This window comes from Accipiter gentilis, chromosome 21 (genome assembly GCF_929443795.1).
Source record: "Accipiter gentilis chromosome 21, bAccGen1.1, whole genome shotgun sequence".
Lineage (NCBI taxonomy): Eukaryota > Metazoa > Chordata > Aves > Accipitriformes > Accipitridae > Astur > Astur gentilis.
The window spans coordinates 25,869,689-25,883,807 of NC_064900.1; the positions used below are offsets into that span (position 1 = coordinate 25,869,689).

The 14,119-nt window shown below is 34.0% G+C and overlaps 1 protein-coding gene across 1 annotated transcript in view; it reads left to right on the top strand.

Annotated features, from left to right (window-relative positions):
• NCAM2 (neural cell adhesion molecule 2) overlaps nucleotides 1-14,119 on the top strand; it is a 322,614-nt gene that overhangs the window by 232,793 nt on the left and 75,702 nt on the right. Inside the window, exon 9 of the mRNA XM_049824891.1 lies at nucleotides 1,238-1,388. Coding sequence (XP_049680848.1) covers nucleotides 1,238-1,388 — 151 coding nt within the window. The remainder of the gene's footprint in view (nucleotides 1-1,237; nucleotides 1,389-14,119) is intronic.

Genomic DNA, 14,119 nt, shown 5'->3' on the forward strand with positions numbered 1-14,119 from the left:
GAAATTATGGTATACAGAATGGTTTATTTAACTGCTTTATGTCAAATATTTTAAGATCTAAATTGCGTGCATTTTTCCTGTATTCAGTGAAGAAACAATTGCACAGAGTTAAAAGCTCAGTCACTTAAATATCAGCTGCCACTTGGTGAGTATTTAGTGTAAAAAGCAGTAAATTTGAGTGTATGTATTTATAGGATTGGACATTGAAGTATGTTTCAAGTTTAAATGTGATACAATGAAATAGTTACTTGTTTTCCCTCCCTTTTCCACTTTCCTCAGTAATGAAGGTAAGTAAATATCAATAGTTATCAGCTTTTTTTTCCCCTCAAATGAAAGAAGTGAAACAAAGAAGTAAAGCAAGTTTCCCAAAGCTATGAAACAAGTAAAGAGCAGAACCAGATTAAAAATAACTTCTTTTTCCTCAGGTATACTGCTCAATGAAGGTTGAAGTATCAAGCAAAGGATTTTTTTTAAGTTGCTTTATTTAGTTTTCCCTAATATTTTTATACTCTTGAAATTCAAATAGTTTGGGGGGAGGGGATGGGGAGGTGTTATGGATAAGGATTTTTGTAAAGTTGCTAAATACAGAATTTATGTTCTAGAAGATGAGAAGCCAGCATTTATTTTTTCTCCCTTGCCTTTTTCCATGCAATGATATGGAAATGAAATCCAGAAATTCAAGTTAAATTTATGGATACTATTTTTTAAAAAATTGTAAGCTTCTGACAAGAAAATGTGAATAATGAAAATAGATCTATAATTGGATTTGTGTTTTGATCATTGTTTGAGGGGGTATTTCTATTCAGTTTCACAGTTACATTTTTAAGGACAAGAGAGATAATTCTACCTCTAATCTAAGATACTATGATTTTACATGTATGCATTTTCATTAACTACAGCATCATAATAAATTGAGTGAGATCATAAACAGGTTTTGAGTATGCAGTTCACTATTCCAGTCATAAATGGGTACATTTTGTGGTTTACCTTGACAATGTTCCTTTAAGCATGTACTTATTTCCTTGATTATAATGCGTAGAAACAGAACATATTTTCTATTATTTTTTTATTTATTTATTTGAAAACTTTAGAAGTTGTTTAGCTGTCAGTAATAACTTCACCATAGGTGAAGAGATGCTTTCAGTCATACTTATCAATGGTGTTTAATATATAAAGCATACATAAATATACATATATATATATAAAACCTTTCTTTTTCCTGAATCAATGTAAACAGAGCCCAGATGGCCGTATAGAAGTCAAAGGGCAGCATGGAAAATCGTCACTGCATATTAAAGATGTGAAGTTGTCAGATTCAGGGAGATATGACTGTGAAGCTGCAAGTAGAATTGGTGGGCACCAAAAGAGCATGTACCTTGATATTGAATGTAAGTTCTAATATTTTGTTTTCTCTCTTAAGCTTGTTTTAAAAGAAAAAAAGTGCATTCTTAATGGAAGGTCAGTTTTTCCTGGTAATTGATGTTTAAACTTGCATAAGTTAAGAAAACATGTCCTTCTGTAGTTAGTGATACTGAATTCTGTGGAGGAATCTTGTCTTTTCTGAAGTTGACAAGACCCTTGTCGGTGATTTAGGCAGGACAGGATTTCATCTGAAATCATATGCCAGTGTCATTACCCACTAACTTAAGGCTAAGCTTAACAACTTCAAATTTTCTGGCTACTGGAAACTGCTGTGTGCGAAAAGTATTCAGTGGGATAAGGTAAGAACTGATTTGAGCAACAGCTCAGTCTTGAGCTTAACTTTCTAAGATTCCACAAGGTCTTCTGGGTTTTTTTTTCCTATTTCTCTAATTTACTAATCCCCAACAACTCTCTAGCTCCTGTTGTAGTCCCTCCTGGAGTTCACAAGTTCGTGACAATCTCTTTTACAGATTGTCTTTATTCAAAGCTCTTGAATTTTATCCAGGAGAAGAGGAGATTATTTTTGCTTAAAGAGTCTGATCCTTTAGAAACCCATCAGAAGATATAAATTTAAAATATACAAAAATTCATCAGAAGATTGCCTCTTCAAACTGTTCTTCAAATTCATGAAGCAAAGGTCTTAAAAAAATGAAAAAAAAAACCAAACCAAGAAAATCCTTCTTTTATATTTCATCATTGTTCTATTTTGCTAGAGATTTTCTAGATACATTTGTTCTACATTGCCAATATAGCTTGAGTAAGCCTGTTTGAGATTGAGACTCTGAATGGAAAAAGTCTTTCCAGTAGGAAGATAGAAGTTGGAATGTGGCACAGAAAGATAAATAACAGTTGCAGAGTGCTGAGTGATTTCCTGAGGAGTTCTGAAAATGACTTCAGTATACAGTTGCATACTCCATCTTTTTGGCAGGCAAGCAATGCGTTATGACATAGGAAATAAATCTGAAAGAAAAATAAGAAATGGTCGAAGTTGTAATTGGATGTTAGGAATGGAGAGATTTGCCAACCCAGAAGACCTAAGAAATAAATGCAGTATTTATTAATAGCTTTAATATAGCTACTCTTTAATATGAAGGGATTTGAAACTTTGCAAAATATTATTATTCTTTTGGGAACATATTAATTTACTATATTTGTTGCTTTAATGAGTGCACTGGTGCACTGATAATTATTTATTTTATATGTATGAATATAAATGAAAAAAAAAACAACCTAGATAAAAATGCAAGTTTGGTGAACTTCCTGTAAAATTTCTGTAAAATCATGCCCTACTCTACACGGTGATATGAAATATATTGGTTTGATTAAGGCTAGCCATTATGCTTTAAAATGAAATATTAATAACTTTTGTATTCAGAAGACAGAGATAGGATGCACCATATTTTATGAAACATAGGCAACTGAAATTTAAGAATTTATTAACAGCACAGAATTCATACTAAAGGGTATAACAAAATCTCTGGATTGATACAATATGTTAATATAGTCCAAGACACCTTTCAGAGTGAAAGTTCTAGAAGAGATGCTAAGAATTTAAAGTAACATTCTCACTATGGTATGGCAGACTTAATTTTGAATATGTGTGGGAACAATCAAATATAGTCTGTGAGAAAATGGAATAGCATACTGGTTTAAGTCTGAATTAATGCCTTGGTAGACACACTTTTTGATACAACATGAAACTTTCTACAGTTCAGAAATCATCTGAGAAAACACAGGTTTTAAAAGAACATAGAAATATTATTCTATCATCAGAGATACCAAACATTGTAATGACTATTTTTAATGTATAAAACAAAATTTTTATTTGGTGTAGCACAAAATTATAACATTTCTAAAACTGGAGTTTTCAGATTTAAATATTTTAACTGATCATGAGATTTAAATCAAATATTGCTTTCTTTTCCAGTACAGGTGTTCTTTGAATAACAGGAGTACAACTTTCTCCATATCCTTTACGTGTCAGGTATTTTTATAATGCAAAGCAAATATTTTTGGGGTGATACAATATAAGTCTGTCTCCGTTCATACTCTGATTAACAAGTCAAATAAGTTTTTTGCTTGCCTTGGAAATAACTTTGCACTGGTATATGAACTGCAAGCATAGCTTATTTGTCTTGCCCAGGAAAGAAAACACTTGTCTAATGGTAAAGACTTCTGTTCTGTAAAACAGTGCCCCCAGGAGGAAGACTCTTATTTCCAGCCTCATCTGCCACCAGTCTAGTCTCTGTCATAAACTTCTGTAATGAAACATCCTCTTCAGAACCTCATTACCACCATTTCCATAAAATGCTGTGTTGCTAACAGCGCTAACAGTCCTTTTCTCAACTTGCAAATACGTTCTTTTATGAAGCAGGTGTCATCCTTCATTCCAGTTACTTCACTTTGTAAGTTGCAGGCTAGAGACTTTCAGCAAAAGGTACAGGTTCAAAACTTAAAGAACTAATTTGTATTCTTGTAGCAAAATGGGAAAACTGGCGGAAGTGTTATGAGATTCTGTGAAGTCAGTATTGAATAAATGATTTGACTCTCCTTGTATTATTTTCCAAGTCATATTTTTTCACAATGTTAATTATAATCTCAAATGTTGCTATCAGGTTTTTTAAATATTTTTGCCAAATATTCATTTACCAAATTGTATAAAACCCTTAATTTTTTTTTAATACTAATTTCAATTATTTTAATTTTTTTTCCACTTCAAAACCAGTTTTGGGAAGAATATTTTCAGGTATGGCTGGCTCTTTGCATAATCACTAGTGAGCCATTTTAGTAGAATTTTTATTATTTTTAATAATATTCTAGTATAAACCTCAATAACTATTTTTAAATTAAAATATAAATAAATAAGCAAGACTTAATTGTTTATATTGTTCCATAGTTCCTAGATAGGACTAATAAATGCACCTATGTCATTCTGTAAGTTAATAACAAAACTACAGCAGTTTTCTTCATATGTTTTAATGCATTTGACAGTTTGTATAGTCAGAAGAGGAACATGCTCCCATCACATCCTTAAACATCAGTGCAATTAAACAGGCCTAATGGAGACACAGAGCGCTCTGGTGTCCCTGTCTCATCCTTTTACTTACTGACCCCTATCAGAGACTTTGACAGTAGGATTGCACAGAGGTTCTGTACTTTATCCTTGTTCTCTGTTGGGGTTGCTCTTGACGATAAGAGCAGTTCTTCCGGACAAGAAGAGATTATCAGGTTTGATACCAATTGAGCACAGTTAACCCTGCCTTTTATCTGAAGTAAATGCTAGACAGACATGAACTGCAGGGAACCTAGAGGCATTTATAAGGATTTCCTCCTGCAAAGTAATTTTTGTGTTTAGTTATATTTAGTTTTCCTTATTAAGTATGAGAAATAAATCAAAATGACATTAAAAGAAAAATACCATTATAAATATTATTTACTAATGGATTTCATTAACTGCAAAATTTGATTATACATATGAAGCCTAGTGTGTATTGGATAATAATAATAATAATAGAAGTAACTGATTGAAAAGTTCCTGAGTGGTGGCATATATGTTGTATATTAGGTATTGGGTATTAAGATGTGTCTATAGTGATTATCTATATATTTATCATAGAGAAATAGCCATTTCTTTTTTTAATAAAAACTGTGATAGAAATAGGTAAAAAATAGATAAGCAGGAGATACTCTAAGACGAAGTTTTCAGAAGGGCCTGTGGAAGTTAAATGTACAAATCCCAGTGAATTACAACTCAATTTGTACATATAATCCTATCAGGTGTTTTTCAAAGTTAAGTTTTCCTATGCAGAAGCTTACATTTCTGTATGGTATTTTTTGTCTTTTTAGCTGAGACATAATTACTCTGAAAAATATGTGCTAGGGCTATAAAGGAATCTTAAAAAGCATAATACAGACCTTACTAAAAGAAGAAAAATTCTGATGAGAAAACACATTATTTCTTGGGTTCCACAAATTATTCACTGTGATGATAGCATTAGAGAATGAAAAACCATAATCTTGACATGTTCGATATTCTGGATCATCTTTCTTTGTAGTATTATTAGTTAGGACGCACTGATGGCATTACTATGATGGAAAGGATTTAAACAAGCCAGTAATGATCAGCAGTCTATGATCTTTAAAAGTGGCTCTCTACTTGCCCTTACAGTTTTCTGTTCATTCTGTTCAAACTGTCATTAACACAGTCAGAAGTATTCACAGCACTTAATTGCGTACTCCTAGGTTCACACATTGTGTAAGATGCTGGTCTTTCTGATTACTCTCTATCACCAAGCAGAAATTCCTTTGGAGAATAGTCCCGTTACTGGAGAAAATGTATTAAGCCATGTTCTTTGGAAAGGTCTCTGTTTTTTCCATGTACTACCCAGGAAACTTCCTAACTTACAGACTTTTGTAGCTGCAATTACCAGTTTTCACATCACACTATTACAGTTAAAATTCCCCAATTTCAATATTAATACTGGAGTTGTTAGATGTGCTGGATGATCCAAAAATGCCTACTTCCTCACTGTACACAAAGACTCAAGTTTTGTGATGTAATCAACTATAACAAACATACTACCTTCAGTAATATGGTACATTTTTGTATGAGATCAGCCATGTGAGTGGTTAACAAATAGGATTTCTTAGAAAGTAATTTCTAAAAAAAAAATTCCCCATTTAAATCATTTTAAGTGTCTTCCAAAAATCCTAAGTTTTTCTTTACTAGTGGTTTTCCTCCAAACCTGAATTTTGTAGTTATATTCCACAGTAGTTAAATACCAACATTCAGTACTACAAAAAAAAAAAAAAAAAAGTGTAATCTGTTCAATATAGTCTTTACCTGTAAAGAAACCTGTGCAGTTTTTATTGTACGGCTGTACTGCTTATCAAAACATTCTTTTTTCCTTTTTTTTTTCCCCACCACAATTTGAAATCAACCTCCTTACTATTACAATATTGAACTTTGTTTCCCAAGTCGATTAGTCTTTCAGCTTTTCACTTTCTTTTATGTAAGCTGTATTGCACTGCAGTTAATGCAGATTCTTTGGATTAATGCTATTTCATTTTGTATCTTTGCAAAACCATACAGCATTACTTAAAAGCAGGTTGAACAAATTGAGCTACAATTTCTATTTACCTTCAAGCATGCAGGGCTTTGAATTGGTGAAAATAATACTACTGTGTGCAGGATGTCACAAATGTTGTGACAAATGTCACATGTTTCTGCTACCTACTGCTATCATAAATTATTATAAATGCAGACAGTTCATACTTGGGATTTGGTTTCTGTTAAAAGAAGTAAGTGTAGCAACATCCCATCACTACTCACAGAATCACAGAATGGTTGAGATTGGAAGGGACCACCTCTTGTCCTGTCACTGGACACCACTGAAAAGAGCCTGGCTCCATCTTCTTTATATCCTCCCTTCAGCTATTCATCATGAGGGCCAAGCCCTATCTTGTTATCACAGCCAGAAAACAAAACTGATAAAAGCAATCATATGGCCTAACAAAGACACAAATGACAGGAAAAAACAATCAAGAGAAACAAAATGTTGAAATATTCTGGAAAATTTTGCATTTTTGCTATTAAAATACTATTGGCTTTAGTTACATGTCTTCCTGTCAAATTTATAGCTTAAAATGAGAAAGCAAAAATGGAAAGTGTCAATCTTTAGCATCATTAAATACATGTCAATTTTGATGTGACTTTGAAGCTCATGAATGTCACTTGTAAGATTTAAAATTTTTGTTCTTTGACTACCTTGTGCACTTGCATAGAAGCAAATTTGGTATGCCATTGCAGTGGCTTAAAGGGGATAAGAATGTTGCATCTGAGCAAAAGATGAGGTTTACCACATAAAGTCACTTTGCAGAAACCATTTCACCAAAACTCCCTGTACTGAAGCAGAGATGAATGCATCTGTTGTCTTTTTCTGGTGTTGCAACAGTAAGTGTGGCAAAGTGGCTAAAATTGTACTTTATTCATCTGTAGAGTAAATCTACCTGTTCCTTAGCCCAAAAGGGTGTAAAAATATTTTAGAACAGGAATTCCATAGTAAAAACTATTGGCCTATATGTCTTAATGACTTGTTAAAATGTGATTTTCATGTTAGGAATTTCTCTACATTTTTACCTAATAGAGCTCTCTACTGCATGGGTTTTTTTGACCTTGCAATGAGCTTGATGTCATTTTAAGTAGATTTTTAATAACATGTTGGCTATTTTTCTTTTAATAGAAGAACACAATTTTAAATGAATAAAATATTTTAGGTTTTATTCTGTTTCTCTTCTAATAATGTACTCATTCTATTATTAGGTATATATGCCTCAGCATCTTTTCTTGCTGACATAATTTTTCACGTAAGCAACTGTGAAAAGTAAAGGTAAAAAAAAAAAAAAAAAAAAAAGAGAAAGAATTTTCTGATGTTTCCTTGAAGATGGTTCTACTTCATGAGTCAGTCTTACAGACTAAACATGTTAAATGTTTACATTGATAATTAATGCATAAATTTTAAACTGGTTTTCATACGTCCAAAATTCAACAGTTTTGCAAGTCATTTCATACTATGTTAAGTGTAATTTATATTTTGCAATGATGACCTGTGAATGAAAAAAAGGCAACATGGCCTTTGTCCTTCCCTATACCTCCAAGATAGATCCAGCAGAGCAGAAGCAACGCATCTGAGAATTATGAAGAAAATAATCAGGTGGTATAATAAGTGTGATGTTGAAACTTGAACAAAATGAAATACCTTAAATTGACACTTGTAACCTCAACATTTTTTTTCTCAGTTAACTTCCCTTAATTGCAAAATACTTACCATTACTTGAAGTTGGTATCTTTAAATAATCTTCAGTTGTGTTGGAGCATCCTGAAGCTGCTAGGTCAGTACATGCTTGAAAGAGAAACCTCCAGTATTGTTTACAGTAAACCCGAGACATGTAGCTTTGGTTGCAGCATCTGAGGCCAGGTCCCACTATACCACAGAGCCTGCCTCTGAGCTGCTGTTGTAGGATGCACTGGGAACAGCACAGGGCTAATGTAAAGAGGAAAATACTGCATGAGTTTGAGCACACTGTACTGGAGGTCTGAGGGATATAAAGTATAGGTTCAGGGGACCACATGTTTTAAGTGGATTTGGATATGCAAGGTATTTTGAGCAGTGCTCTTTGGGTTTTTTAGTCTGTTCCTTAAAGTCTCTTAGAGATTTTTTGTTGTTGTTTTCTGGACAGCATTTTGCATAAAAATTAACTAAGGAAATAATGAGGATGAGAGTCCTTGCTCCATACAGGAACAATAATTATGATTTAGGAATATAGGAGACAGATAGATAGATTAGGAGGCATGTTGTGGAGGTGAGAATGACAGGTAGGAAAATACAGAAGGTAAAGATATGAAGCTGGATTTTATTCCGAAAATGTGAAAAGTAGGACAGGAAGAGAAATGGGGGTTAGAATCCTGGTTTGAGAAAGGCATTGTAGTTTTTCATTTTTGACTATAAGATAATTATGTAATCTAATATATGATGTCAGAAGTCTAGCCATCCTAACTTACTCCAGTAATTCTGTCCTGGAATACATATAACAATTGAAATTTTGACACAAATTGGTGCCATCCAAAAATATTGTGTCAGTAATTGGCAATACCTGATCATTTTATTACTAAAATAAAAATTGCTGCTGTTGTGAGAGATCTGTAGGGGGAGTCTTCCTGTCCTAGTTCTGATGGCCAGTGTTCTTGGTGATTTACTGACTTAAAAAATGACATAGATACTTGCGGACAGTTTCTTTTAAATATCACTATTGATATACTTAGCTTATTTTACGTAGCTATGATTTCTTTATAATTTCTTCTCCTATTTTAGACAGGTTTAGATCATTTTAGACAGGTTTATAAGTTCACAACAGATATTTCTATGAAACCAAAATTTCTTGGGTTTTTTGTTTGTTTTGTTTTGTGGGTTTTGGTTGGGTGGTTTTTTTTTTGTTTGGTTGGGCTTTTTTGTTTGTTTGTTTGTTTTTTTAAAGTGATCAACCAAATACAATTCCTTAATGTCAAGTGGAACTCGAAGAAAAATAGATACATTGAATTTCTGTGAATCTGGCAGCACCAAGCACCAGGACTATGCATGTATTCATTGCTCATCATTTTTTATGGTTGAAGGTGCCATTATCAACAACATACTTTGATCTAGAAGAAAGAGACCTTATCTTCATGATAGCTAAGTTTAGTCTATGTTTATGGAAATGAAGAAATTAGTGTGGTGTTTGGATATTAAAAATAATATCATAGTCAAGGCTATCAGGGACTAGTACTGCTTGGCAGTAAGAGGAGGCTCTTACTCTTGCATAAACTGTCTAATTTGCAGGTAGTCTATGATACTATTGAATAATAATGTTTTAATGTAATGCATTTTGAGAGTAACCAAGAGAATGGGGAGGGGGAAAGGAAACATTACTGAGAGTGGCGTTTTCTGTCACTTGCTGTAAAAGAAACATGTACCTCTGCAAAAATGATGAGCTGGATTCTGAAAAAAACCTCTGGTTTTAGCTAATATCATGGTAATTTAAAACCTAGTGTATGATACATTTCATTAGCTTTTCTATTTGGAAACTTCACATGCAGATCTTGCACATTTTTCTTTGCAGCCACATGATCATGATAGTCGCAGTAAAATTGTAAAAGTTGGTAACCCTGAAGCTTTGTAGTTCCTATCTTCCTATCAAGGACAGTTATATATTAAAATCTAATCACCTGGCCTCATTTGTTAAGTCTTTCTAATATTACTTTTTGTTACAAGGAATATGTGACAATTATTGTACCTGTCTGGGAGGTTGTTCTACTTTATCAAAAAGGAAAAGCTATTAATTCCAGAATATTGACTATTGTGAAACAGGTATGGAGAAAATACAAGAGAAAGATAGATGGCTGTTAACCAAATTGTGGCAGAGTTACAAAAAATTAAGGTACTTTTACAGGAGTGGTGGCAAGGAAATTACTGGATTTGCTAGAGGATGTGGTTTATTAAAGTCCTTGATGATGGGAAACCTATGTCAGTATTAACCATCTAAGAGGGAGGCTTCCAGTAATATACTACACAAAATGTTCCAGTGTCTTAGACCTGACAATCTGTCATGTATTTTCATTGTATGATCCAGGAAAACAAATTATTTGAGGAACAAATGTCCAAAAGTTTGAAAACCTTAAATTAAGAAGTGCAAATCTGATTCTGTACACTAGTTTGCTATTATAGTTGTCTGGAACACGTCCTGAATTAGGTCATTTGCCATATCCAATTTTGTGTATAGTACTGAACATACTCCAGAGCTGGATTTTTAAAGTCATTAATTGAATTACATTCTGGATGAGACAGATGATGTATTAGCTTGTTCTTGAAATCACTGTTCTCAGATATTATACCTAAAAAAGATATCTAAATGCTAGAGACAGTTTTCAGGTCAGAGTTTGCTTCTCTTACTTAGCTGTCTTATGCAGGTTATCCAGAACCACTTCTCCTAATTGGAATGCTGACCTGTCAATTTCTTTCTTGTTTGGGAAAATGAACAGGTTGAGTTTAACTTATGTTAGTGACATAATATTAACTACTCTAAAATGCCATTCTAAAGTTATAATTGCTTATAGAATCCTACTCTCATAGAATAGTTTTGTTTAATTTTATACCTTTGTGATATAGTCTTTGTTCCTTCGAAGCATCTTTTTCATTTGTATTGCCTCATGTCTCCAAAATAATGCTCCATCTTTCACCATTCAAGCTTATAACAGTACTTATGAACTTTATTGTATCCTGGGATGCATAAAGAGAAGCATCACCAGCAGGTTGAGGGAGGTAACAAAGCTGGTGAGGGGCCTGGAGGACAAGTCTTATCAGGAGCAGCTGAGGGAACCAGGATTGTTTAGTCTGGAGAAAAGGAGTCTGAGGGGAGACCTTATTGCTATCTACAACTACCTGAAAGGAGGTTGTAGCGAGGTGGGTGTTGGTCTCTTTTCCCAGGTAACAAGCAATAGGACGAGAGGAAATGGCCTCAAGTTGCACCAGGGGAGGTTTAGATTGGATATTAGGAAAAATTTCTTTACTGAAGGGATTGTCAGGCATTGGAACAGGCTGCCCAGGGAAGTGATGGTGTCACCATCCCTGGAAGTATTCAAAAAGTGTGTAGACAAGGCACTTGACATGGTTTAGCGGGCATAGTTGACGGTTGGACTCGATGATCTTAAAGGTCTTTTCCAATCAAAATGTTTCTATGATTCTAGGTGATTCTGCCCCTCTGCTCAGCTTTTGTGAGCTGTGTCCAGCTCTGGGGTCCCCAGCACAAGAAAGACATGGACCTGTTAGAGTGGGTCCAGAGGAGGGCCACAAAAATGATCAGGGTGTCGAACACCTGTCCTATGAAGAAAGGCTGAGACAGTTGGGATTCTTCAGCCTGGAGAAGAGAAGGCACCAGGGAGACTTTATTGCAGCCTTTCAATATGTCAAGGAGGCTTATAAGATGGAGAGAGACTTTTTACCAAGGCTTCTAGTGATAGGGCAAGGGGCAATGGTTTTAAACTAAAAGAAGGTCATTTCTGATTAGATATAAGGAAGAAGTTCTTCACTGTGAGGGTGGTGAGGCACTGGGAGGTGTTGCCCAGAGAGGTTGCAGATGCCCCATCCCTGGAAGTGTTCAAGGCCAGGTTGAATGGGCTTTGAGCAACCTGGTCTGGTGGAAAGTGTCCCTGCCTTTGGCAAGGGGGTTGGAACTAGATGATCTTTAAGGTCCCTTCCAACCCAAACCATTCTATGATTCTATGATTTATTGCGTGCCTACACTAACTAATATGAACAGTAGTGTTTGTACTTATTCTGCAGTTTGTCTCTTTTTTTTTTCAGTAGAGTGTCATAAGTTTCAGATGTGATAAATAACATCAGGGTTGCCTTTTTAAAAATTAAGTGTATTCAAGCTCCTAGTTCTGTATTTAGCTACTTAGAAATCCAGTATGTTGTCTTAACTGGTAGTACTTTACGTACAAAAGCTTAAAAAGAACAGTTCATTTACACTTGGAATTGATCTTTTGTCAGGTGATAATTAATACTGAGTTACACAGAAGCTAAGCAGAGCATATTTTTATTTTTGAATGGTTTTAACTTTCTCACAAGGCATTGAAGCTTTTTTCTTTTTATACAGTACATATATTGTATTTAAGTATCCTTAACATATGTTAACATATGAGAAGGTCCACCTTCTCATTTTGACTTGGTTATACTTCATTTCCACTTGATAGATTCTTGATAAATGTTCTGTTTATTAATTTAATTTGTTTCTTAGTTATTCTATAAAACTGGAGGGATCAGATTTTGTAGACATATCAAATAGTCAACCTTATGTTTTCAAAGCCTTAGCTCTAAGGGTTTGTTATTTTTTGATGTTTTATTTTATATTAGACATATTGTGTGCTTCTATTTGATAAATACTAATTCCGTAACCATTTAAGCATAATATAATACAGTTAGTGATGAATAGCATACAAGAAAAAAACCAAAATATCTTTATAAACCAGTTATTCCCTTCCAACTCATTTTTTTTATGTTCTAAGAAACGTAAAATATCTTTTATTTGTACTGTAAAAAAAATTATTTCCAGAGTTATTTTCTCTGTGTGAAACATCACTCCAGGTTTCTTAATCTATTCCTGACTAGGAATCAAAAATCATCTGTCTTAAGACAGTTTGTCTCAATCAAGCCATTAGCATAGTCCTCTTCTTTTTGCTATATTGGAAGTTTCAGCTGCCGGGGAAATGGCTGCAAAGCCTTTTTACTCAGACTTTCTGAGGGGGGAAATGTGAAGCTCTTTTTGTTTAGGAATGCTTTATATTTGGGAGTTTTTGATTTTGGGATATATATTTATTTGATGGACTTTTAGTCCCATTTCTGGTTTATGATGTTATAACTGTCTGTTAGTATCTGTAGTCATGTATAGATGGCAGTCCATAACTCACCTTTTCTTTTAAATTATAAATAATTAGATACTATAGGCATCCAAATCTAGCTTTAGAAGAGACAGCAGTCTGAACTGAAAGTGCCTTTTCTCCTAAATGCTTGTACCTGCAATAGAAAAGTGTATGCTACTTCTTCATTTGTAAGACTTTTAAAATAGGATACGAGTTTGCCACATGTGTATTTAAATCAACAGAGAGCATCAAACACCATGATGTTACCTAAGAAGGAAAGTTAGTCAGGTTTAGACACAATATCTTTCTATCTTCCATGTTCATTAATGTTCATTAATGCAGTGAACTTATTCTGAGAAATTGTGCATTGGAAGAGAGTTCTTATCTAAAATTTGTTGTGAAGTAACCACATTTTGTGCCTTATGAATGCTCTGATGAGGTTTCTGATCCATATTTCTAACACATTAGGTGCAAAGACTGTCTGCCAGGCAGAAGTCAGTTTGTGCCGTTTTACTTCAAGTGGCTCCCACCACTAACTTCATTGCCAGAGGAGAAGCCAAGGCTCTGACTCTTGATATTCTGAGATTCTTGACCATACTTAACCATAAACCAGGCATATGCAGTTTGCTTTTTTCTTCATAGAGGTCCACTAGTGTAAGGTGTCACATCCTGAAGACTCTTTGATAGTCCATTCTTTGCATTAAGATGCTTAGATGATGAAATATGTTTTTTTTAAAGGTCTGT